The sequence below is a fragment of the Nannospalax galili genome, unplaced genomic scaffold (assembly GCF_000622305.1).
Source record: "Nannospalax galili isolate Female #2095 unplaced genomic scaffold, S.galili_v1.0 scaffold842, whole genome shotgun sequence".
Taxonomy (NCBI): domain Eukaryota; kingdom Metazoa; phylum Chordata; class Mammalia; order Rodentia; family Spalacidae; genus Nannospalax; species Nannospalax galili.
The window spans coordinates 1,429,273-1,453,247 of NW_008349291.1; the positions used below are offsets into that span (position 1 = coordinate 1,429,273).

The 23,975-nt window shown below is 50.8% G+C and overlaps 2 protein-coding genes across 4 annotated transcripts in view; both read left to right on the forward strand.

Moving 5' to 3' along the window:
- Ppp6r1 (protein phosphatase 6 regulatory subunit 1) overlaps positions 1-17,477 on the forward strand; it is a 29,916-nt gene extending 12,439 nt beyond the window's left edge. Inside the window, exons 3-24 of the mRNA XM_008846669.2 lie at positions 2,068-2,254; positions 2,336-2,473; positions 2,559-2,624; positions 3,821-3,933; positions 4,035-4,148; positions 4,429-4,591; positions 4,684-4,836; positions 4,919-5,053; positions 5,743-5,807; positions 5,910-6,025; positions 6,129-6,214; positions 6,354-6,443; positions 6,534-6,631; positions 9,432-9,489; positions 9,576-9,754; positions 15,111-15,241; positions 15,333-15,465; positions 15,590-15,660; positions 15,827-15,908; positions 16,428-16,538; positions 16,629-16,691; positions 16,770-17,477. Coding sequence (XP_008844891.1) covers positions 2,068-2,254; positions 2,336-2,473; positions 2,559-2,624; positions 3,821-3,933; positions 4,035-4,148; positions 4,429-4,591; positions 4,684-4,836; positions 4,919-5,053; positions 5,743-5,807; positions 5,910-6,025; positions 6,129-6,214; positions 6,354-6,443; positions 6,534-6,631; positions 9,432-9,489; positions 9,576-9,754; positions 15,111-15,241; positions 15,333-15,465; positions 15,590-15,660; positions 15,827-15,908; positions 16,428-16,538; positions 16,629-16,691; positions 16,770-16,773 — 2,356 coding nt within the window. The 3' untranslated portion in view covers positions 16,774-17,477. The remainder of the gene's footprint in view (positions 1-2,067; positions 2,255-2,335; positions 2,474-2,558; positions 2,625-3,820; positions 3,934-4,034; positions 4,149-4,428; positions 4,592-4,683; positions 4,837-4,918; positions 5,054-5,742; positions 5,808-5,909; positions 6,026-6,128; positions 6,215-6,353; positions 6,444-6,533; positions 6,632-9,431; positions 9,490-9,575; positions 9,755-15,110; positions 15,242-15,332; positions 15,466-15,589; positions 15,661-15,826; positions 15,909-16,427; positions 16,539-16,628; positions 16,692-16,769) is intronic.
- A 55-nt stretch (positions 17,478-17,532) lies between these two features.
- Tmem86b (transmembrane protein 86B) lies at positions 17,533-20,517 on the forward strand. 3 transcript variants are annotated; one of them, XM_029570166.1, is made up of 3 exons: positions 17,533-17,995; positions 18,831-19,077; positions 19,840-20,517. In XM_029570166.1, the coding sequence occupies exons 1-3, from the start codon at positions 17,903-17,905 to the stop codon at positions 20,205-20,207; spliced, it is 708 nt and encodes a 235-aa protein (XP_029426026.1). In that variant the 5' UTR covers positions 17,533-17,902; the 3' UTR covers positions 20,208-20,517. The 3 variants fall into 3 exon arrangements, with proteins under 3 accessions (XP_029426026.1, XP_029426028.1, XP_017657025.1); XM_029570168.1 differs by lacking the exon at positions 17,533-17,995 and adding an exon at positions 18,008-18,423 and having other exon boundaries at positions 18,840-19,077; XM_017801536.2 differs by lacking the exon at positions 17,533-17,995 and adding an exon at positions 18,009-18,423.
- The last annotated feature ends 3,458 nt before the right edge of the window (positions 20,518-23,975 follow it).

The following is a 23,975-nucleotide window of genomic DNA, read 5'->3' on the forward strand; positions in this document are numbered from 1 at the left end:
ACTGACAGATCCCCTGGAACTGGAGTTACGGACAGTTGTTAGCTGCCATATGGGTGCTGGGATTTGAACCCAGGTCTTCTGCAAGAACAACTTATGTTCTTAACCGCTGAGCCATCTCCCCAGCCTCCCCTTCTGGAGTTTTTAATCAGTTCAGGTTTTCATGGGTATGAGCATGGACTTGGACTTGAACACAGCTATAGGAAGTAGTAGAGCGGTCATGTGTGAGTTAGTGGTCCTCCATGGGTTCTGACTTGCGTGGGGCATCCCAGCAGGGAGCACATGTGGATGCAGTGTGCCTGTTCGCTATGCTGTAGGTTTTCTGCTTCTACTCGAACTCCTTTGCATGTGTGCAGGTATTTAGTCACTGCTACAGGCTTGTGATCTGAACCACACAGCAACATCCTGAACACCTCTGTCACAAGGACCCTGTCTCTGCCCTTTTAACCATGGATACCTTCCTTCTAACCAGTCCTCCACCTTTGGCAACCGCTAGCCTGTCCTCCTTTTGTGTGAGCCTGACTGGCTGCATTCCTGATCCAGGTGCTGATGTGGGGAAGCCTGTGGGGCTTCTGCGTGGTTCACAGCTAACCCCTGATTTGAGACAGCCTCATTTTTTCCCTGAGATTTTTCAGTTAATTTCCCCTTTGGATATTTAAAACAAATTTTTTAAATTTTATGTGTATGGGCGTTATGCCTGCATGTGTGTAAATCCACCTGTGTCGTGCATGAGGAGGGCAGAAGAGGGTGTTGGCTCCTCTGGAACTGTAGTTACAGATGGCTGTTAGCTACTATAGGGTGCTGGGATTCGAACCTGGGTCCTCTGTAAGAACAGCCAGTGTTCTTAACTGCTGAGCCATCTCTCCAACCCCTCTTGGATTTTGAGTTTTGAGAGTGCAGTGTCTGCATCTGTCTAGCACATCCTTAGTGTGTGGCACCGTGCAGGGCATGAAGAGCTGCATGGGAAGGAGGCATGGCTCTTCCTGCCCACTGCCCCTGCATGGAACATAAAGGTACAGTCTAGGTGCTAACCTGGGTGAGGCTTAGGACCCGGCAGACAGGACTGCTCTGGGGACCTGAGGGTTGTGTGCCACCTTGCTGCCCTTGTTCTTCTTTGCCTGATGCCGCCTACTGGCCTCTTTCTCCCCTCTGAGAGCCCAGTTCACTGTCTTGCTCAGTCTTCCATTCTGGAGGCCTTTAGCCAGATAGGGGCCACTCCTCAATTTTTCCATTATAGTGGGGACTTAGCAAGGCAGTGCCAGCTGTGGAGCTCAGGGTCTGTTTGGTTCCTTGCTATCTCTAATAGCACTTTGGGGTGGTAGAGAGGAGGGTGGAGGCAGGTTGTCCCTCATTCCCTGGTTATCTCTGTCAAATGCCAACTCATCCCAACAAGTTTCTTCTTCCTTCACGCTGCCCTCTCTGCCCAGACCTCGTTTGTGCCCATCCCCCTGCATCTGGTGGGCGGCGAACTGGGTTTATAGCATAGAATGTGAATACTGAGGCTTTCCCTATCTTGTTCTCTGCTGCCCCGGGGTGGCTCTGCCCTGCCCTAAGGAGCCTGTATTCCAGAGGAGGCGACCCTGATGGGTTCCCTACAGTTTTGGAGTTAGACTTGCTATAGTTGTAGTCTCACAGGGCCTTGGATGGCATCCTGAGGAAAGATGCTCTTGGGCTGTCAAGTACCCTATGTATGTCTGAACAAAGTGGGCAGGTTTAGAAAGATGTGAGCTGGGGGATAGTGGTGGAGCTCAGATGGCAAGGAGAGCATCAGCCTGACCTGGAGCAGTCTGTAGGGCTGGACTTGACATCAGGAGGGATGGGGGTTAATAGTAGGAGGTGTCAGGAAATCAGAGTTTCAGGACTGAGTGCAAATCAGATGTCATTTTGGGGTAGTGGTGGAGAGCCCTTGGAAGGCTGAGGAGGGCATAGGAGTTGAAGTGGGCTTCCATTTCTCCTTTGCTTCCCCTTTTTAGTCACAGGGCTTCATGAGCTCAGAGCTGGATGCAGGGATGACGGTGGGGCCTTCTACCTTCTCTCTGAGCCCTCATTTATCCTGTGCTCTTCTCCCAGGTACCCCAGTGTAGCCTGTGAGATCCTGACCTCTGACGTACCCCAGATCAATGATGCCCTGGGTGCTGATGAGTCCCTCCTGAACCGGCTCTACGGCTTCCTGCAGAGTGGCGACAGCCTCAACCCACTGCTTGCCAGCTTTTTCAGCAAGGTCATGGGCATCCTCATCAACCGCAAGACAGATCAGGTGCCTGCTGCCCAGCATGTGGGTGGGGGATAAGGAGGGTGGTTGCCAGGACCAGTGCCATGACACAGCCTGTGCCCTCAGCTTGTGTCCTTCCTGCGCAAGAAAGATGACTTTGTGGACCTGTTGCTGCGGCACATCGGCACTTCTGCCATCATGGATCTCCTGCTGCGCCTGCTCACTTGTGTGGAGCGGCCCCAGCTTCGGCAGGATGTCTTCAATGTGAGGAGGGCCCATCAAGAGGTGTGGGGGTGGGGGTGTGTGTAGATGGGGTGGCAGATGGTAAGGAACCTGCTGTCTTCCTCAGTGGCTCAATGAGGAGAAGATTGTCCAGCGGCTGATCGAGCAGATCCACCCATCGAAGGATGACAATGTGAGTGCCAGCTGGCATCTCCAGCCTCTCCCTTTAGATCATGTTCAACTTCCCGTTTGTTGCCTTTGAAACCGGGTAGGGTGCTGAGGATGGGGCTCAGTTGGTAGGCTGCTTGCCTAGGATGCTTGAACCCTGGGTCTAATCCCCAGAATCACATAAATCAGGCATGGTGGGATACACTTCTAATCTCAGCTCTCAGGATGCGGAAGCAAGAGGATTAGGGTTGAAAATCATCCTTGGCCTCCTTGCCAACTTTGAGGGCAGCCTGGACGGCACAAGGCCCTGTTTTGAAGGGGAAAAAAAGATGAATGATAAGAAAAGGGAGCACTGGTATCCTTGTATCACACCCTGAGCATGGGAATGGCATTCTGCGAGGGGCTAGGGATGTGGTCAGTGGGCCATGGGCTGATGCCTGGCTGCTGCCTCCTGGGTTAGAGCCACCCACCTAAGGTTATAAATCTGTGGCTTTTTGTATATTCAAAATTCTGTGCAATTATTGCTACATCAATTTAGATAGTTTTGTTATTTTTTTTGTTGGTAAGACAAGGGTCTCATTTGTAGGCTGGCCTCAAACTTGATGAGTAGCCAAGACTTGAACTCCTGATCCCCTTACCTCTATTTCCCAAGTACTGTGATTGCAGGATACGCCACCATGTCCAGCTTAGAATATTTTTCATACTCAAACCCTGTGACCATCATCAGTCCTTTTCAGTTCCCCCTTTCTTCTACCACTGGCAACCAGACTACTCTCTGTCTCTGGCTTTGCCTGTCTTGAACATTTCATGTAAATGGGATCATATAGTACAACATCTTCGGTGCTCAACCTTCCTTATCTTGGCACAGTGGCTTCAAGGTTCATCCTTCTGCTGGAGATGTAGCTCACTGGTACCAGCACTTACCTAGGATGCTTGAGGATGTGGGCTCCATCCTCAGCACTGTAAAGAAAATGATTAATGTAGTATGGATCAGTGCCTTTTTCTGTCGTGGCTGAGTAACAGCCCATGGTGTTGGCTAGACCAAGCTTTGCCTTCCATTCAGCAGTTAATGGGCCTGTGGTGGTTGAGCAATGCTGTGTGTGTATGTGTGTCTACTTCTGGGCTCTCTCATTGTAGCACATCTCCCCGTGTGACTACTCTTGTCTATAAGGGGCAGGTGGCTAGCTTGTGGTGGGTCCTCACTTGTCTCCACTTCCCCAGCAACATTCCAACGCATCCCAGTCCCTATGTGACATCATCCGCCTGAGTCGGGAGCAGATGATCCAAGGCCAGGACAGCACGGAGCCAGACCAACTGTTGGCCACTTTGGAAAAGTGGGTTTATAAGACCAGTGCTTGAGGCCTGGAGGCGGGGAGAGGGGAAGCTGTTCAGGGTGGGGAGCCCTGGTCCTTCACTCTGACACCCCTTCCTCCAGGCAGGAGACCATCGAGCAGCTCCTGAGCAACATGTTTGAGGGGGAGCAGAGCCAGTCTGTCCTTGTCAGTGGGATCCAGGTGCTGCTGACCCTCCTGGAGCCCAGGAGGCCAAGGTGAGGGGTGCCAGCCAGAGGTGGCACACTGCTCCTGCCTGTTTGCATCTGTAGTTCTTCAAAGCCTCAGAAGTCTCAGAGAGTGGCCATTGTGTAAAGCTGTTTCTAGAGATCCCTTCCCCAACCATGTCTGTCCTCACCCCTGACTTGCTTGTCTGAACTATGTGAGTGGGCTCCAGATGTGCAGGACTCAAGACTGTGGTGTTCCTCTGGCCCTCTCTTGTGCTCTGCTCACAGGCCTGTGTGGCTCACTCTTCCTTTAATCCTGCCCTTGCCACAGGTCTGATTCTGTGACTATGAACAACTTCTTCAGCAGCGTAGATGGGCAGTTGGAGCTCCTGGCCCAGGGTGCCCTGGATAATATGACGTCCAGCATGGGTGCCTTGCATGCCCTGCGTCCCCGGCTTGCCCGCTTCCATCAGCTCCTGCTTGAGCCTCCCCAGGTGGGAGACACACTGGTCATTGTGGTTCTAGGGGGAGAGGGAAGTGGAAAAGAAAGTAGCCTGTGGGCACTAATCCTCCCTTGTTCCTGTAGTTGGAGCCTCTGCAGATGACATGGGGCAGCCTGGCCCCACCGCTGGGCAACACACGGTTGCATGTGGTCAAGCTCCTGGCCAGTGCCCTGAGTACCAATGCTGCTGCCTTGACACAGGAGCTCCTGGTGCTGGATGTGCCCAACACTTTGCTGGTAAAGGGGGTGAGATGAGGGGACCAGGGAAATGGGGATGTGGGCATAGCAACTTTGATGCCAGCCTGTGTCCCCACTCTAGGACCTCTTCTTCCACTACGTCTTCAACAACTTCCTGCATGCTCAAGTGGAGGTGTGTGTGAGCGCCATGCTAAGCTCTGGACCCCCTCCAGACAGCAGCTCTGAGACGCCTGTCCCAAACCCTATTGTGAAACATGTGAGACAGAGTTCTTGTTCCCCTTCCTCTGGGACCTGCCTGAAGGCACACCCTCCCCAGGGGCCTCCCCCGCTCCCCCTTGTACCTAGGTGGGGTATATACTGGGAGTGGGGATGCTGGGATAGGCCTGTGAACAGATATGGGGCTGAGGCCTTGTGGGTGTCTGTGCTTGTGTGTATACATGTCACATGTTCCATGTGGGAAGCCAGAAACTCATGCCTTTAATCCTAGCCCTGGAGAGGAAGAGCCCAACTTTGAGTCTAGCCTAGACTATGTAGTAAGACCCTGTCTTAAAAAAATTAGGGCTGGGGTTGTAGTTCAGTTGGAAGAGTGTTTCCCTGGCATGCATGAAGCTCTGGGGTCAATCCCAAGCATAGCATTTAAAAAAAAAAAAAAAAAAAAAAAAAAGGTGTGTTGGTGCACAACTAGAATCCAGCACTCAGGAGAATCAAAAGTTCAGGATCATCTTTGGGAACAGAAAGTTTGAGGCTAGCCTGGGCTACATGAGACCTGTCTCAGGAAAGAAAAGAGAAACCCAGAATTAAAGCAAATTGGAGACTGGGTTCCACCCTTCCCTCGGCTCACAGACCTGGGGCCTGACAAAGTGTGCTGCTGAGTGGGACCGCTTCCCCAGCTGCTGACCCCCCAGTGGACCTATCCCAGGCCGACTTCTCTTTGCTCTCCTGTAGCTGCTGCAGCACTGCAGCCTGGTGGAGCGCATCCTGACATCCTGGGAGGAGAATGACCGTGTGCAGTGAGTGCCTGCAGCCATGCATGGGATGGACCGAGTGGCAGGAGGGTGGGTTGGGATCTGGGCAGCCCTCATCATCCGTCTGTGGTGTCCACTCTCAACCAGGTCTGGAGGGGGCCCGAGGAAAGGCTACATGGGCCACCTGACTCGGGTGGCCAATGCTGTGGTACAGAATGCAGAGCAGGGGCCCAATGCTGAGCAGCTGGGGAAGCTGCTGAAGGGTGAGGCCTGGGGCTGGCTGGAGGTGCAGCTTGGAGAGTGGGGGCAGGGTGTTGGAAGCTGAGGGTTCTTCCACCTCACACTCTGCCTTACCCATGGGTTCAGAGCTGCCAGATGAGCAGCAGCAGCGGTGGGAAGCATTTGTGTCAGGACCCTTGGCTGAGACCAACAAGAAGAACACAGTGGATCTGGTGAGGCCCAGTGTCCCTTGTGGGGGCTGTCGTGCTGCTGTCCCTCTTGATGGAGTCCCTGTCCCCACTTCCTATAGCTGCCTGCCATTGTCTGGGCGCTCCAGCAGACCCTGATGACTTTCCACCATCCTGTCCCCAGGTGAACACCCACCACCTGCACTCTTCCAGTGATGATGAGGATGACCGTCTCAAGGAGTTCAGCTTTCCTGAGGAGGCTGTGTTGCAGCAAGTGGGCCTGGGGCTCTGGAGGTGGAGGGGTGGGGAAGGCACACCTGTCCTCCTCAGCTCCCTTCCAGCTCCGACCTCCTGCCCCTTGCAGGCCTTCATGGACTTCCAAATGCAACGCATGACCTCAGCCTTCATTGACCACTTTGGCTTTAATGATGAGGAATTTGGGGAGCAGGAGGAAAGTGTGAAGTAAGTGTTTCTCGTGAAGTTGGGTCTCTGCTACCCTGCCATGTGACAGCATGTGCTGTGCCTGCCTGTGTGTGTGTGTGTGTCCTTGTGTGAGTTCAGGGTGCTGTCTCACCTCATGATGACATACGGACCTGCTTGTGTCTTTTCTGTCTTGCTTATCTGTTGTGCACCATGGCCCAGCCTACAGCCACTTGTTCTCTTAGGTTCACCCCAGCTATGGCCTTGTGTGTTCACCTCTTCTTAGACCAAGACCTAGCTCTGTAGTCTTCTCTCCCACATTGAAGTCATGAGGGTGAGGCGCCAGCATTCCTCGTGGTGAGGATGAAGAGCAGATTCCACCCCTGAGCACAGTATACAGCCTAGAGATGATGCCTGAGTGAGAGCTGACTTGTGGAACATGCAGTGCTTGATGTTACTGGAAAAACACTGTTGTCAGAGGACCAGACACCAAGGCTGTCTGCAATTAGATGGAGGGGCTGTCATGGGGAATCTGGGGGCATCTGTGTCATTAATAGGGGTGGCCTCGCTACCTCTCAGGTGTAATCCCACTGCTATCCTTTGAGCAGGCGTCTCAGTCATATATAGCCAGAGAGACCAAAGCCTTGGGACCTAGCTGGTCAGTGTGAGAACCTTGTCACTGTCCTTATGCTGTACAGCTCTGGGTGTACCATGGTGGACTGCATTCAGCAGTGCCTTCAATGGCCCCCTAGCTGCAGCCATGGAATCCTGTGTTTGTGGCTTCTCTGCCCAGTTCTGGCCTAGTGGTCAGAAGTGTGTACTTAGTCCACTGCTTAAGTGAAAATTCAACCCCACCTGATGGGAGTGGGGCTAATTTCTTGGTGAATGGTATTGGGATATCTAGCTGCTCTCTCTCTTTTTTTTTAGACAGGGTCTCCCTTTAGCCCCAGCTGGCCTCCATCTCACAGAGATCCATCCACCCGCCTATGCCTCCCAAGTGCTGGGACTAAAGGTGTGTGCCACCACTCCTGGCTTGGGCTGCTCTCTTGAGACAAAGCTGTGTTTTCCTTTTCCACTAAGATAAATTATATGAAAAGAAAACCATAAAGAGCTCTAGGAGGGAAAGTGCCAGCATATAATTTCAGAAGTGATGATGCTCTGCAGGGTCCCTGGTTCAGGAGTCGCTGAGTCAGCTGAGAGGTGACTGGTGCTGGGTGGCAATTGGCTGGGCTGTTCTACTCCTGACCCACAGAGTCCTTAGCTCCTCTCAGTTCTTTGTTTTTCAGGGAGATAAAGACACTTGTAGGGTGGTTGTAGTGGAGTACTTGTATCTGTTGTGAGAACAGTGTCCTTTGGTCATCTTGCTCCTGGGTGTTTTATGAACTGGAGATAAGTAATCCCTCAGGAAGTAACCTGACCTGTGGACAGAATGTGGATCTGAATTAAAGTGTTCTTACCATGTGATGGGAGAATGATAACATCTCAGTGGAAAAACAAACCAAGAAAGCCAGGTGTGGTGGTGTATTCTTGGAAGATTAGAGTTCAAGGCCATCCTCAGCCACGTAGTGAGTTCAAGGCCAGCTGAGGTTACATGAGACCCGTCTCAAAACCAAAACTTGAAACAGTGAGTAAAGGACACACAGTAAGCAGGGGACTGTGGGAAAGTTGCAGCCCTGCTGGGAGGAAAATAAACTGTCTTTTTGGCAGTGTGTTGATATTTTAAATATGTAGGTTTAATCCCTTCATTAATCCCTACATTTCTGGGGGCTGTAAGTGCACAGTGCTAAGTGACAGTGGGAGATGGAAGTGATGGATTGTCATGCCTGCTGTAAGGTACTCCCTATAGCCAGTTCCTGGGGAGCTTAGGCAGTTAGGCCTTGCTTGGGTCCCACCCTCATAGTTGGAAGTGATGGGGCCTTGGCTGGGATGTGTTATTTCAGCTCCTAAAATGATTGCTTTGCCCATATTTAGAATTTGAGCCCCATACTCTAGGCCTGTTAAGGTCAGGAGCCCTGTGTTGACTACTGCAGCCTGTACCTGCACTCTGCTAGATGGGGTGCTCCTTAAAGCGGCGAGCCTCATAGGTGCTCAGTGTTGTGTTTTCCAGGAGGGCAGTACCTGGCCAGTGCCCTTTCCAGCAGCACTTGTGTCCTCTCAATACAGACAGGAAGGAGGACAGTGTTCACAAACATGGGAAGTAGTGATCTTCCCTGCATTTCTCGCTAGCTGTAAATGGTACTGGTGTAGTTGGAGCCCAGCACAGTATGGTGACTGAGCTGGGTGTGTCTTGATGCTTCAGTGGTTTGCACTGTTGCATGGTCATGGAACAGCAGATTGGCACAACCTGAGCCATTGCTTTTAGGGGAGAAATGGATGGATATGTGAAACTCTTACATAGGGCATAATTTGAAATGCTTAAAACCACTTATCACGGTAGACTGTTTCCTTGCTTTTACAAACGATGAAATGGAATTTAAAAGTGCTAAGTGAGTTGCGTGAGAATACTGCATAGAAAGATTAGAACCCACACTGTCCTGCCAGAGCTTACAGCATGGCAGATCTCCTGAGTCCTCTGAGCACCTGGAGGAGGCTATGTTTCTGTGTGTAGGGAGATGAGGACACTTCCCCTTGTAGGGTGGTCCTGAGACCCAAGTGGAGTGAGTGTGTCAGGTGACTGGCTTCTTCTCCTTATAGTGACCTTAGAGTGCTGTGACATTGGGTTTGAGTTACAAACATGTTAGAGGGGAGGCAAATTTGCAGAGTAATGAGAGTCACTGTGTGCCAAGTTGAGCAAGCAAAGGAGTCAAGGGTATGGCTCACTGCACCTCTTGCCCTCTTTTAGCGCTCCATTCGACAAGACTGCCAACATCACCTTCTCGCTCAATGCTGATGATGAGAATGTGAGTCACCTGTCTCATTTGTGGTGAGTGGAGGGGTGGGGAGGGGTTGCAAGCATCGCAGCCCATTCTCCACTCTGTGTCTGCAGCCCAATGCCAACCTGCTGGAGATTTGCTACAAGGATCGAATCCAGCAATTTGATGACGAAGAGGAGGAGGAAGAGGAGGAGGAGGGCCAGGGCTCAGCAGAGTCAGATGGAGAGTATGGTGCTTGGCAAGGTAGCCAGCCAGCAAGGGCATCCCATGCAGGACAGCCCCCTGGTGTCCGGTAAGTCCCCTCTACCTCCCTGTCTGAAGTTTCTACTGTATAGGGATACATATTGATATTCATATTCTCTCTCTCTCTCTCTCTCTCTCTCTCTCTTTCTCTCTTTCTCTTTCTCTCTCTCTCATGGGCATGCTTGTACACACATACCTCCTAATGGGGATGCTTGTTCTCCCCCCACCCAAGGGGGGTTCTTGTACACACACAACACACTCACACATACTCACACACACACTTTACTATGAGGAGTTTCCAAATGTGTTGGACTGAGGCTGAAGCAAAGGAGAAAAATCAGAGTATGTTGGTATGTTTGGGGTGATTTCAACTACAAGTGGCAGAAACCCAGTTCAAATGAATCTGGCTATGTTCAAAACAAACAGGACAGCCTGGGGAGAGCTCTGTCACTCCAGTGTGCTCCCAAGTTAAGATGGTGCCACTCAGCTTCCCTTTCCCCTGAATGAGAGAAGGAAACCTCTTTCAAGTTAGATTGTTCATCAGCTTTATGAAGAAACTGTGTTTTGTCCTCCCTCCCTCCCTTTTCTTTCTTTCATCTCTGATACTCCATAATCAGTGTGATCAAACTCGTTCACGTCAGGCACATTTGCATGGTCTGCAGCTCCAAGCTTTTCCGCATGACTTGATTTGAAGACCAGTGATTTGTGTTACTTTTGTAATTGACTGTAGCATGCACAGACACCCTGTGTGTGCAGCCACATGGAAGCCCTCTGTCAGCACCAGACCCAGGAACAGAACCCCACTGTTCCTTTGTGGCCCTGCTGGCCCCTGCCCTCCCTTGTCACAGGCAGCAGTGTCCTGACATGGTTGCCTGTGGATCAGTCTTGCCTCTTTTTCCCTTTTTCTAGTCATGCTGTGCATGTGAAGGGTCCTTTATCTGAAATGCTTGGGGCCAGAGTGTTTTAGGTTTTGGAGCATTTCAGATTTTTGTTTTGTTTTAAGATAGGGTCTCACTCAGTAGCCCAGCCTGACACCAAATTTGTGGTAATAATCCCACCTCAGCCTCCTCATACTCGAATTAAAGGTATGTGCTACCACACTTAGCTCAGACTTTTTATTATGCAGACTTTGTATGCATATAATGTGTATGGGGTTTTGTTTTGTTTTTTTGTTGTTTTTGTCTTTTTGAGACAGAGTCTTCCTGTAGCCCCAGTTGGCCTGGCACTATCTATATAGAGCAGACTGGCCTTGATCTTACAGAGGTCCGCCTGCCTCTGCCTCCTGAGTTCTGGGACTAAAGCTGTGCGCCACCGTGCCTGCCTGGTTTGCTTTTTTTGAGACAGGGTCTCACTATGTACACTGTGTAGAGTCTGGCTGGACTCGATCTCACAGAGAGTCACCTACCTGTCTCTGCCTCTCAAGCACTGGGATTGAAAGTGTGCACCATGCCTGGCTCTTTTTTATTTCTGTTTTTTTTTTTTTTTTTTTTTTTTTTTTTTTTGAGACAGTCTCACTTACTATGTAACTGTGGCTGGCCTAGAACTCGCTATGTAGACCAGGCTGACCTCAAACTCACAGAGAGCCACCTGCTCCTGTTTCCCCAGGGCTGGATTAAATACACGCATCATCATGCCCAGCAGTTCCATTTTTTTTTTATAGCTGACTAATGATCCATTTTTGTCTCTACCACATTTCTTTTGGTATACTACTACTTTCAAGGACTGTCTCGACAGCCACTGTGTGTGTGGTGTTCAGAGGACAACTTTTGTGAGTTGGTTCTTCCCCTCCACATATGAGGCCAGTGGCTTCCGAGGATTGAACTCAGGCCTTCAGGCTTGCCCAGAGTTTTTTCCACTGAGCCCCCTAACCAGCCCATGACTTTGAACTCTTCATCCTCTGGCTTCAACCTCCCAGTTATTGGGATTACAGGTGAGAGGCACCAAGCTCAGCTGGAAGCGTTTTCATTTCATGTAATCCCATTTGTAAATTCTTGCTAATATTTCCTGAACTTTTGATGACCTGTTCAGACAAGTACTTGATTTGGTGGCTCACACCTGCAGTCCCAGTACTGGGGAGGCTGAGGTAGGAGGATCATCATGAGTTTGAAGCTAGTCCAGGCTATAGAATAAGATGCTGTCTTTAGAAAGAAAAAACCCAAACAAACAAAAAGTGTTTATTCTTCTCTCTATCTTGAAATGTTTTCCCTTGAAGTTCAGTGTCAGGTCTGATGTGAGAGGCTGGCCTGTTGTCTCTCCTCTACTTGTTGGCATCCAGTTTTCCAGCACCATTTGTTGAAGGTGCTGTCTTCTTTCTAGTGTGTTTCTATCAGTTGTGGAAGGTTGATGACTATGGGTTTACTTGTAGCTCTTGTCCCATTGCTCTGCTTGTGTGTTTTTGTGCCAGAAAGCTGTTTCATTACCATGGTTCTGCTGGGTAACTTGAAATCAGGTATAGTAATTCCTCCGGATTGCTTTGGCTACTCAGAGTCTTTTGTGCTTCTTGTGAACTGTGGGGTTATTTTTCTTTCTTCATAAAGAAGGTCATTGAATTTCAAAGTCTGGATTTTCAGGTAAGGGTTGCCATCTGCTGTCTAACACTTGTCATGCCTGTCCCTGGGCTTGGTATTTGGGGCATGCCATTGTGGAACTGGCCTCAGTGATAGACTGGTTACTCTTCAAACAGTTCTTTATTGCAGTGCTGAGAGAGTGAACCCAAGGCTTTGTGCATGCTAGGGCAGCAAGCATGCTCTATGTAGCTGTATCTTAGCCTGCTCTTGGCTTTTTAAACAGGATTCAGCAGGCCTTGAATTTGGAATCCTCCAGCCTCAGCCTCCTTAGTAGCTGAGATTACAGGCCTGCCCCACCAGGTCCAATAGAACAGGTCCTTTTTTGTCACTGTAAGTAAGGCTCCTGTAGAACCCTCTCTGCATTGCTGAGCCCAGCATAATCTATGTAGGGTGTGTGTGTGTGTGAGACAGAGTCTTTTTATTTATTGATTTGGGTTTTTGAGATGGGCTCTTGCTATATAGCCTTCACTGGCCTGGAACTCTATATAGCTCAGGCCAACCTTGAACTCAGATTATGGGCATATGTGTCCATACTCAGAGTTACTTGTGTGTTTTCTTGTAAGAGTTCCTTAATTTAAAAAATTGCATATGTATTCGTGTGTTTGTGTATATGAGTTGGTGTAGGCATGTGGAGGTCAGATGACAACTTGATAAACTTGGCTCCCTCCTTCCACCATGTGGGTCCTGGGATCAAACACAAGTTGTTGACTAAATTGGGAAATATTCGTGTTCAGCTCTTCTTATTGAAGATTGCTTTAATTATTTGGGATATCTGAATTTTAGGGTCATTTTGTCATTTTCAACAAGGAAACCATTGGGAGTTTTGATAGGCAGTTTGGGCAGTATTGCCATTTTGACAGTATCTTTACTCCCTCCAGCATTGGATGTTCTCAGTATTGGTCTTTTTGTTTGTTTGGTTTATTTTTATTTGTTTATTTGTTTATTTATTTAGGTTTTTTTTTTTTTGGTCTTTTTGAGACAGGGTCTCCCTGTAGCCCCAGCTGTCCTGGAACTCGCTGTGTAGACCAGGCTGGCCTTGAACGCAGAGAGATTTACCTGCCTCTGCCTCCCGAGTGCTGGGATTAAAGGCATGGGCCACCATACCAGGCCCTGTTCTCTCTTTTTAAAGATTTATTTATTTATTTTTATGTGCATGTTGTGTGTCTGAGTGTATATGTGTGTACCATATATGTACAGGTGCCCCCCATAGGCCAGAAGTGGGCATCAGATCTCCTGGAACTGTAGTTACAGGTAGTTGTAAGCCACATGGTATGGCTGCTGGCAACTGAACCTCTGCAAGACGCAAGTACTCTTAACCACTGAGCTATCTCTCCAGCCCCCATTGTATTGTTTTTGGTGCTGTTATAAATAGAACATTATAGAAATCATTTTTATATTATGGCAAATGTTTGGAAATATAATAATGGTGTCTTGTTGTTTTGTGTATGTGTGTGCATGTGCATGCATAGAATCCTGGAGATGGATTCAGGGGCTTTATGTATACTAAGTAAAGTGCTCTACCACTCCACTCTTTTCTCAGCACAATTTTTATTTTGGACCTCAGTTGCCCAGGCTGGCCTTGAACTCACTACATCACCAGAACTGGCTTATAATGGGTGTTGTGTCCATAGAGCTTGTCTCCCCAAGGCTGCTGAATTGTACATTAGTTCTAATAGTTTCCTGAGTCCCTGAGGATTTTCTGTGTACAAGATCATGTCATCCTTGAAGAGAGGGCTTTCCCTTTTATCTTTTCTCACTGAGTTGCCCTGCCTAGACCTGCGGCACACTGATGAACAAGGGACAAGAGCAGCCATTCTTGTCTTGCTCTTGACTGGAGGACATTCGGCCACTCACCATTTAGTCTGCTGTTCATAGGTTTTGCAAGTGTCTTTCATCAGAAAGGAGTTCTTTCCATCCTTCATTTCTACCATTTAAAGTACTATATCGAAATGACACACACTTGACAATTTAGAAATAGCGTATACTGGGTCTCTGTGTTGGAGGGTTCTGTGTCTTCAGGCTTGGCCAAGACAAGAATATTGAAAATATTCTGGAAATAATTGCTTTTGTACTAAATACATGAGACTTCCCTTGAGGTCATTCCTTAAACAATCAGAGCTGTTTACATGGTGGTGTCGTTGTACTAACTAGAGTTAATGACTCTAACCTAGAGATGGAAGTGCATAGATTATATGGAAATGTGAGTTTTATTGAAGGGGCTTGAGTGTCCTTGGCTCTTGATGTCTGGAGGGTTCTAGAACCAAGCCTCATGGACCCCAGAGATGGCTTGCTATTATAGCCCTTCCTTGGTTGATGGACATGTGGTGGTTGGGATTTTCCCACAGTCAGCATCCGGACAGTATTTTTAGAGCAGCCCTGGGTGCCAGGTATTCTCAGGGCTTGAGGGTGTGGCAACTGTCTGTGTCCTGGCATTGCTAGCTGGAGAAAGAAAGCGAAGTAAGCTATTCTTTTCAGAGGATGGTTCCTGGGGTGGGAAGGCCTGCGCATGGTTGAAGACACTGGCGATGAGACTGAAGAGCTGGCATCTTGTCCTTATGGTTGTAGCTTGTTTCCTGAGGATCCGTCCTGCTCTGGAGGGCGTGATAAGACTGATGATGTTTATTGTTGTGTTCAGTGGTCAGGTTCTGAAGTGACCCGGACTCCCTTTGTCTGCTGGCCTCTCCTGCATCTTCCTATCCCTGGGTTCCCTGGACGTCCTGGAGGCTGCCTCCATCCCCTTCTGTTGTCATCTGCCTTGTGGTCCTGGGCTGTGGTTGCGGGGAGTGGGTCAGTGGGCTGTCCTTGCATGGCCTTCTAATGAGGTTATGTCTGGGGCAGGAGTGGAGGAAGCACAGACAGCGAGGACGATGAGGATGAGGACGAAGAAGATGATGACGAGGGGGTTGGCCATGCAGCCTGTGGAGGGGCTAGTCCCCGCTCCTACTCCAGCCTCAGCCCTCAGCCTCCTGGTAAGTATTGGGTGGCCTGTGCTCAGGTATACACAGGGTGTCTGCCTGCTACAGGCTCACCCCCATCACTCTTCTCCCACCTCTGCCACAGGCCCAAGCTGGACAGCCACCTTTGACCCAGTGCCTATGGATGCCCCAAAGGGTCCCCCAATTTCCAGGGAGGCAGACATGCCCCCCACCCAGAGCCTGACCAACCCTCCAGCCCATGATGCCCCACAGCTCAGGTGGGGATGGACAGGGCAGGACAGGCGGGTGGGTATCTGGGTAGGGAGGCAGTCCCACATCCTGGCCCTCTCAGACTTGGTATTCACCCCAGCTATGCCCTCTGGCTCCTTTCTTTCTTCCTAGGTCTCAGGACCCCACAACCCCCTCAGCACCTCAGGAAGCCACAGATAGCAGCAAAGTAGCAGAGCCCTTGGGTGAGCTGACCCATACCCTTCTTACCAGGGATGCTGGTCCATACCCTTCCTACCACAGAAGCTGGTCCACATCCTTCCCTACCACATGTTTGGGGAGGGCAGCCTGGCTGTGTCTCAGTCTACTTGGAGGTGGCAGCTGAGAAATGGCCCATCTCTTCCTCCACAGACCCCTGCCAGGCCTTGGTTAGTGTCTCGGACCTCCAGGCCACCTTGCACGGGATGTGTTCTGCCCCCAGCTCTTTGGACAGGTGAACATTGGGGTCCAATCTGGGCTAATTAGCACAGATGGGGGAAGGGGAAGACCAAGCCTCCTTCTGAGATGAATGCTAGACTCTTGTCCCTGAGCTGTCCTTGGCACTGAGCTTCACTGCATGCCCTGTGGGCTATTTCTTTTAGTAATTAAATGTCTTGGGTGGGGGCACACACAAGGGCCCTTGTAGGCCTCCAAGTTGAGAAAGGCTTCCAGGAGGATGAGGGATCAACAAGGAGCAAGGTGTGCACAGCACCATATGACCACAAGTGCATCCTACGAGGGCGTGGATCCTGGAGGCTCCCAAGTGTGAGGCTGAAGAGGCGTGGCTTGCCCCTCCAGCTGTGCAGCCCCTCCATGCTGTGTCACCCATATCCTCGTTGATGGCCATGTAGTGAGAAAGTCTCTTTGTTGCCCAGCCCTGCCCTTACCTGGCCCCTTTTGGAGAGACAGGTGGCCTTGGGCTGACTGGGCTCCGAGAGCATCTTAACAACAGGCACATTGGTCTTACCCACAGTGCAACCATAGACCCCTCTACCTCTGTCCCAACCTCCGGGGCCCAGCAGCCCCCCCAGACCATGGAGGGGGAAAAGAGCCCAGAGCCCTTGGGGCTTCTCCAAAGCCAGAGGTGAGTTAGCCTCCCTGGGAGGATTGGGGTGGATGGGGCAAGCTTGGTGGGGCAGAAAGTGATTTCCACGTCCCATTTCTTACCTAACAGTACCCAGGCCCTCGAGATGCCCAACGGCTCTGCCCCAGGAGGGCCTGTTTCCCCAGGCTCCCAGTAAGTTTGGCCACAGCCTCTGGTGGGTGGGCAAGATGGGGCCACTGAACCTCATATGATGTCTCCTTCTGTTCCCAGGTAGCTGCCTGGTGGCAGTGGTGGCCAAATTCTTTGTCCTCCCTGTGGAGCCCCCCATTGGGGCAGGGTGGATCCCATGGTGGCCCCCTGCCACATTTTCCTGTACCCTACATTCTGTCCTCTGGTCTCCCAGGAAGGCTGGTACCAGGGAGACTCCCCCACCCATCCCATTTGCACTGAGAAGAGAAACTATGGAGCTTTGTCTCCTAGAATAAAAGACAGTCACATAGAGAGAAAGGAGAGAGAGAAATGTATATTATATATTATATATATATTGAGGGAGGAGAGAGAGAAAGGAAGCCAGGACAATAAGTGGGCCCACAGCTCTGAAGCACAACCTCCTCGCCCCAACGGGGACTGGCGCTGGGGTTTGAGGCCACTGTCCCATGTTCTGGTGCAGATGCCCACCAGGCCTTTCACTCAGGATCACCTTGGGGTGTAGCAGCGAGGGCGTTGGGGGCCTAAGTGGCCGAGCCTTCGTCCAGACCTTGTACTTCAGCCAGGCATCTGGCCCCTGGCCCCAGAGAGCAGGGCTTCCCTGGCAACATCGCCAGAGGCCGTGAATCTGGTCTCTGGGTACCTGTGCTCCAAGAGTCCCAGCACTGCTGCCAAGTGGCCTTGTCCCAGCTCCTCCCCAGGCTGGCGTGCGTGTGCGTGTTTGCTGAGCTTGTTTCATATTGCAAATATAAATAAAGGAAGACAGCTGAAGACTCCTGGTGTCAGACCTTGAGTTCAAGATCAGGGTGGGGTGGGCCTGCTGCACAGGGCAGGGCCTGGGGAGAGCAGTATTCCCTCTGAGGCTGGCATCCTCTTGGGACCACACTGTCAAGTGTGTGCGGGGGACCTTTGTGCTTTTCATTAGTCGCACCGGGGCCTCTCTGATCTGCCCCTCCTTGTCCCTGTTCTGCCCATTCAGGGCAGAGTGGAGGCTGCGGAGTCCGCTCACAGCCCTTCTTGTACCCTCCCTTAGCTGATGCAGAGGCCCATGGACCCTGGAACCTGGGTTCCTGTCCATCCCCAGATGGGAGGTATGGAGCATCCTGGGTGTGGGTGTAGACACCCAACAGAACCCATCATAAAGGAACCCCATGGTGAGCCAGGTGCGTGGCACCCAGTAGATCCCTATCTGCTACATGGGAAGGCTGCCAGCAGAGTGTGTGTTCTTCCAGGAAACCTGTTGGAGTGACTTTGAGCATACCACGGGATATATTCAGCCAGGACTTATGGTAGGACTCACCCCTCCCCAGCAGAGAATGGAGGCAAGAGTCCTGTCCTCCAGGGTTGGTCTTGGAAGGTGGGTACCCCTGCTCTGTGGAACCCGTTGTCCCTTCTGGACACTGAGAGGTCCACTTGGGGGTTTCACCTTTGCCAGCCTATAGGAGGAGTGAGTTAGGTTCCTGTGTGCTGGGGAAGGAGGGAACTATGAGGGGAGGAGGGACCCTTGGGTCCCAGTGGGAGCCTTATCAGCAACTGCCAGAGAAGGCCACCCCTTGGGTGAGCCCTGTTATCAGTCCCAGAGTCCACAGGACACTCCGGGTTAACGTGTAACCACAGGCCTCCCCGCTATCCCCTGAAGCCACTGGCTCCTAAATAGCCACTCAACATGGACGCTAGAAAAGAGGGGTTACCCCTGAAGACTTACTACCCAAGCCAAGTGAGACCCTGCAGAGGGGGTAGTGGGGGGAGGGCTCAGGCCTGGGAACCTGGGTGGCCCTGGGGCCCGTGATTCTGTTTGGTGAGTTGGTTGGGGCCCCTTGCCCTCCCAGGAGGTTGGAAGTGACAAGGTCTCAGAGGAAGCTAAGGTGCCTAGTCCCGACATGGAGCGTTCCAGCAGAGGATGGGGTGGCTCGAACCTGGGAGATTTGGGGCAGTGGGGGCGGGGCGCAGGTGTTGAAATAGGGTTATCTATGTAGCCCAGGCTGGTCTTGAACCAGAGATCCTTGTGCCTCTCCCTCCTAAGGGCTGGAATTACAGCCATGACCCATCTTGCCCCAGCCAGGCCTGACCCCTCACCCCAGGGCTGGGCTTTGTGGGCGGCTGAGTGGCTTCCCTCTCCTGAAGCACCCACAGGTCCGCAGGTGGCTGGTGCCCCCCATCCTCTCCTGCTTCCTCTACTTTCTCCTCTGGATTCCTAAGGACCAGCCATCCTGGCTCAGTGCTCTGGTCAAGTGCCTGCCTTTGCTCTGCCTGGTTGTGTTCCTGTGGGCTGTGGCCTCTGGCAGGAGCTATACCCAGCTCCTTCAGGGGGCCCTTCTGTGTTCAGCTGTAGGAGATGCCTGCCTCATCTGGCCTGAAACCTTCCTTCATGGTGAGAGGGACCCCATGACAACACATCTAGGGTTCTTGTGGAGTTGAGTCAGCACTGGTACACAACTTTAGGGTGCAAGGAGGTTCCTCTTGAGCTCCCTAAGCTGAGCCAGGCAGCACCAGGAAGCAATGGTAAGGGGCAATCAGGGCCTGGAAGATTCAGGTGGAGGAAAATGAAATCATAGCATTGCTGAGTAACATGGTCAGGAGGGGTCGGGTGGGGAGGCAGGCTTTTTTTGTTTGATTTGAGACAGCTTCCAAAATAGTTAAGATGGGCCAGAAAATATGTAGCTGAGACTGCGTCAAACTCAGGGTCCTTCCTTCGTTTAGGCAGTCTTCAAGGATATGTTGGGTGCATGTGTCGGGAGAGTGGCCGTCCTGGGCGCGGTAGTGGTGTGCGCCAAGGCCCTGGGGTAACGACATACAAGTTCCATTGTCCAAATAGGGCAGGGTGGGTGGAGTAAAGTGCTTGGTTAAATGCAGGTATGGCCTTCCCAGAACACCACACTGAGTTGTGGACACTTGAGTAGGGCAAGCACGTGGCACTGAATTTTAAGGTCATTCTCACTGGGAAGTGATGGAGCACCCAAGGGTGGGAAGAAATTGGGAAGCCGTCCAGGAAAGGGGTGCTGTGATGCGAGTAGGAGCTGGTGGCATGGTCAAGGAGGGAGTTGGTGCTTTGGGATTGTGCTCCCTCTGGGTCTGGTGGAGAAGCAGGAGGCCATCCCTCCCCTCACTGGGCACCCATTCCTCTCTCCCCCAGGCATGGCCGCCTTCTCTGCTGCCCACTTGCTGTACATCCGGGCTTTCGGCCTGTCCCCCCTGCAACCTGGCTTGCTGCTGTTCACCATCCCGGCCTCTCTTATGTACTACAGCCTCCTCCTGCAGCACCTTGAGCCAGACATGGTCCTCCCTGTGGTGGCCTATGGGTTGATCCTGAATGCCATGCTGTGGCGCGCCCTTGCCTGGGGGCGTAGTGCCGGCTGGGGCGCTCTGCTCTTCATGATCTCTGATGGTGTGCTGGCCTGGGACATCTTTGTCCAGCCCTTGCCTTTTGCCCACCTGCTGGTCATGACCACCTACTATGCAGCCCAGCTCCTCATTGCCCTGTCGGGCCTCAAGAGCCATTGATGGAGGAGCCAGTCCCCTCCCCCCACTCCTATAGGACTTGGTTCTTCCACATTCACCCAGCCTGGCAAGTCCTCACCTGGGATGCTCCTGGTCATGGGCCATCTCAAGATATCTGTATAGTGCGGACAGAATTCAAGGTCACTGCTGAGACCAAGCTGCCTTCCCTGGGCTCTGATTTTGAATTCCTCAACCTAACCCTTGTCCTGTTCTCCCAGTCAGTCTGCTTCCTGTTCCCAGTCCGCTTCTCCATCTACCCACCCCTTCCCAGTGCTCCAAATCTGTTGTCTTAAGTAAAATGAGTGTCAGAGCATTAGTGTCACCATTATTTGGAAGGAAGGTAGGGATGATGCCAGTTCACAACAGTAGATATGTGGGTTCCCCCATCCCCAGGGTTTTTTTGCTTTTAATATTTAATTTATTGTTTTTATTTTGTGTGTATGAGTGTATTGTCTGCATGTATGTGAGTACGCCCAGTGCTGTGGAGGTCAGAAGAGGGCTTCAGATTCCCCTGGAACTGGAGTTAAGGATGGTTCATAGCTGCCATGTGGGTGCTGGGAATTGAACCTGGGTCCTCTGCAAGAACAGTCAGTGCTCTTAACTGCTGAGACATTGCTCCAACCCCGTGGTTTTGTTTTGTTTGTTTATTTTAATATTTTATGTGTATGAGTGTATTGTCTGCATGTATGTGAGTGCACCCGTGTCGTGCAGTGCCACAGAGGTCAGAAGAGGGCTTTGGATTCCCCTGGAACTGGAGTTAAGGATGGTTTGTAGCCGCCATGTGGGTGCTGGGAATTGAACCCGGGTCCTCTGCAAGAGCAATCAGTGCTCTTAACCGCTGAGCCATCTCTCCAGCCCCTGTTTGTTTGTTTTTTAAAAGATTATTTGGGTGTTAGCCAAATAGTCTTTTAATTCCAGCACTTGGAAGGCAGAGGCAAGCAGATCTCTGAGATTGAAGTTAGCCTGGTCTCCATAGTGAGTTCCAGGCCATCTGGGGCTACACAGAGACCCAGTCTCAAAAAGACCAAAAAAAACCAAAAACCAAAAAACAAAAACCATTATTTGGGTGTGTGTGAGTGGGTGCACACACCTATGTGCATGGGTACAAGAGCCTGTATGCTCTCACCGGTCAGAAGAGGACACTGGCTGTCCTCTGTCACTTTCCATCTATCATTTGAGGTGGAGTCTGTCCTTGAACTTAGAGCTAGCGTTTTTTCAGCTAGACTGGAAGCCAGAAAGCTCTAGTGGTCCTCCCATCTGCCCTTGTCAGAGCTGGGGTTACAGGTGTGTACTGGATACCTGGCTTGTCATATGAATGCTGGGATTTGAACTCTGGTCTTCATGATTGTGAAGCAAGCACTCTCTTTTAATTTTTTTATGTGTATGAGTGTTTTGCTGCAGGTATGTAAATGCACCATGTGCATGCAGTGCCCACAGAGGCCAGAAGAGGGCGTCATCGGGTTCCCAGGAACTGGAGTTAAAGATGGCGCTAGCCACCATGTGGGTGCTGGGTACTGAACCCTGTTCCTTTGCAAGAGCAGCCAGTACTCTTAACTGCTGAGCCTTTGTCTGCAGCTCCCAAGTTTTGCTTTTGTTTTTTTTGGTCTTTTTGAGACAGGGTCTCCCTGTAGTCCCAGATGGCCTGGAACTCTCTATGGAGACCAGGCTGGCCTTGAGCTCAGAAGTCAGCCTGCCTCTGCCTCCTACACCAGGCCTTGCTTTTGTTTTTGAGACAGCAGCTCACTGTAACCTTGGAACGCTCAGTGCAGATCAGGCTGGCCTCAAACTCAGAGATCCACCCACAGCAAGCACTCTTAGTATCTGAGCTACCTGATTATGTCAGCTGTCAGAAACGTCTTTTGACACAGGATCTTGTCATCGTAGCCCATGACCCATGCTGGCCTCTAATAAACCGTCCTCCTGACTCAGCCTCCCAAGCAAACATCTTGATAACCTTCCCAGGGCCTGCCAGGGGGAGCGAGAAGGGGGAAGGATGTTACAGATCAGGATTACAGAAGTGAGACTGGGGAAGACTTTAATATTTATTTTTGTGTGTGCTGTAATTACAGGTGTGTGTATGTTGTATGTATGCTGGTACATGTGTGGAGGGCAGAGGTCAATTTTGTATGGCAAGGTGACATTTCTCAGGAGTTGGTCACTTTTTAAAAATTGGTTTAGGGGCTGAAGAGATGGCTCAGCGGTTAAGAACACTGACTGTTCTTGCAAAAGACCCAGGTTTGAATCCCAGCACCCACATGGCAGCTAACAACTGTCCATAATGCCAGTTCCAGGGGATCCGACAGCCTCTCTGTCCTCTGTGGGCATTGCAGGCAATGCCTACATGCAGGCAATACATGCATACACATAAAAATTTTTTTAAATTTGTTTAAATTTTATGTGTATGAATGTTTGGCCTGCATGTATATTAGTGCACCACATGTATGCCTGGTGTCCTTGGAGGCCAGAAGGTATCAGATCCCCTGGAACTGGAGTTATGGGTGGTTGTTAGCCACCGTGTGGGTGCTGTGAACTGAATCCTGGTTCTTCTGCAAGAGTGGCCAGTGCTCTTAACCACCAAGCCATCTCTCCAGCCCATGCCTGATATTTTTATGTGGGTTTTGGCAATTAAACCCATACCCATACCCTATCTTCCTGTCCTGCCCCCCCCTTTTGAGACAGTGTCTCTTGTAGCCCAGGCTGTGCACTGGAATTCCCTGTGTAGCAGATGACCTTGAACTTCTGATGCTCATGTCTTGTACCTCCCAAGTGCTTAAATAACAAGTTGTATACGTTTATGTGGTGCTGGGGATGGAACCCTGTGTGCGTGCCTGACTCCACTACTGAGGTACATCCCTAGTAAGACATCTTTTTGAGAAGCACAATCCACCATCATCTGTGTAAGAGGAGGATGAAGGGGCATTTGAGGAGGGAGCAGGGAAGAAGAACCTGGGGGTGGCCTTTAGCAGTACGACTTTTGCAAAACCCCTGCCAGCCTCTGGGCCTTGGATTCTGCATCAGAGTATGTGATAGGGTCTCAAGTCTACCTCTGCGTTCATGATGTGCTCAGTTTGGGACCCTGACAGCAGAATTATGATTTCCACCTCATGACCTGCCTTCAAGAACTCAAGGGAGCAGCTAGCGAGATGGCTCAGTGATTAAGAGTGCTTGCTACTCTTCCAGAGGACCCAAGTTTGGTTCCCAGCATTAAGCAGCTCCCAACCAGGGGTCTGATGCCCTCTTCTGACTTCCTACATGACATATAAATACATGCGCATATATAATCTCTTAAAAAAAAACAGGCTGAAGAGATGGCACAGTGGTTAAGAGCACTGGCTGCTCTTGCAAGAGGACCTGGGCTCAGTTCCCAGCACCCACATGGTGGCTAACAACCGTTACTCCAGTTCCAGGAGATCCAGCATTCTCTTCTGGCTTTTGTGGGCATTGCACAACATGGGTTCACTTATATACATGCAGGCAAAACAAAAGTCAAAAAAGTTTTTTAAAACTCGGGAGGAGTTTTTTTTAAAAACTCTGGAGGGATGGCTTGGTGGTTAAGAGCACTGACAGCTCTTGTAGAGGACCCAGGTTTGATTCCCAGCACCTACATGGTGGCTAACAACTATCTGTAACTCCAGTTCCAGGAGATATGATTGCCCTCTTCTAGCCTCTGTGGACATTGCATGACTCAGGTGCACTTAAACACACGCAGGCAATCGACACAAAATGAAAATAATAAAATTTAACTGTGATGATAGGTATTTTCTGAGTTAT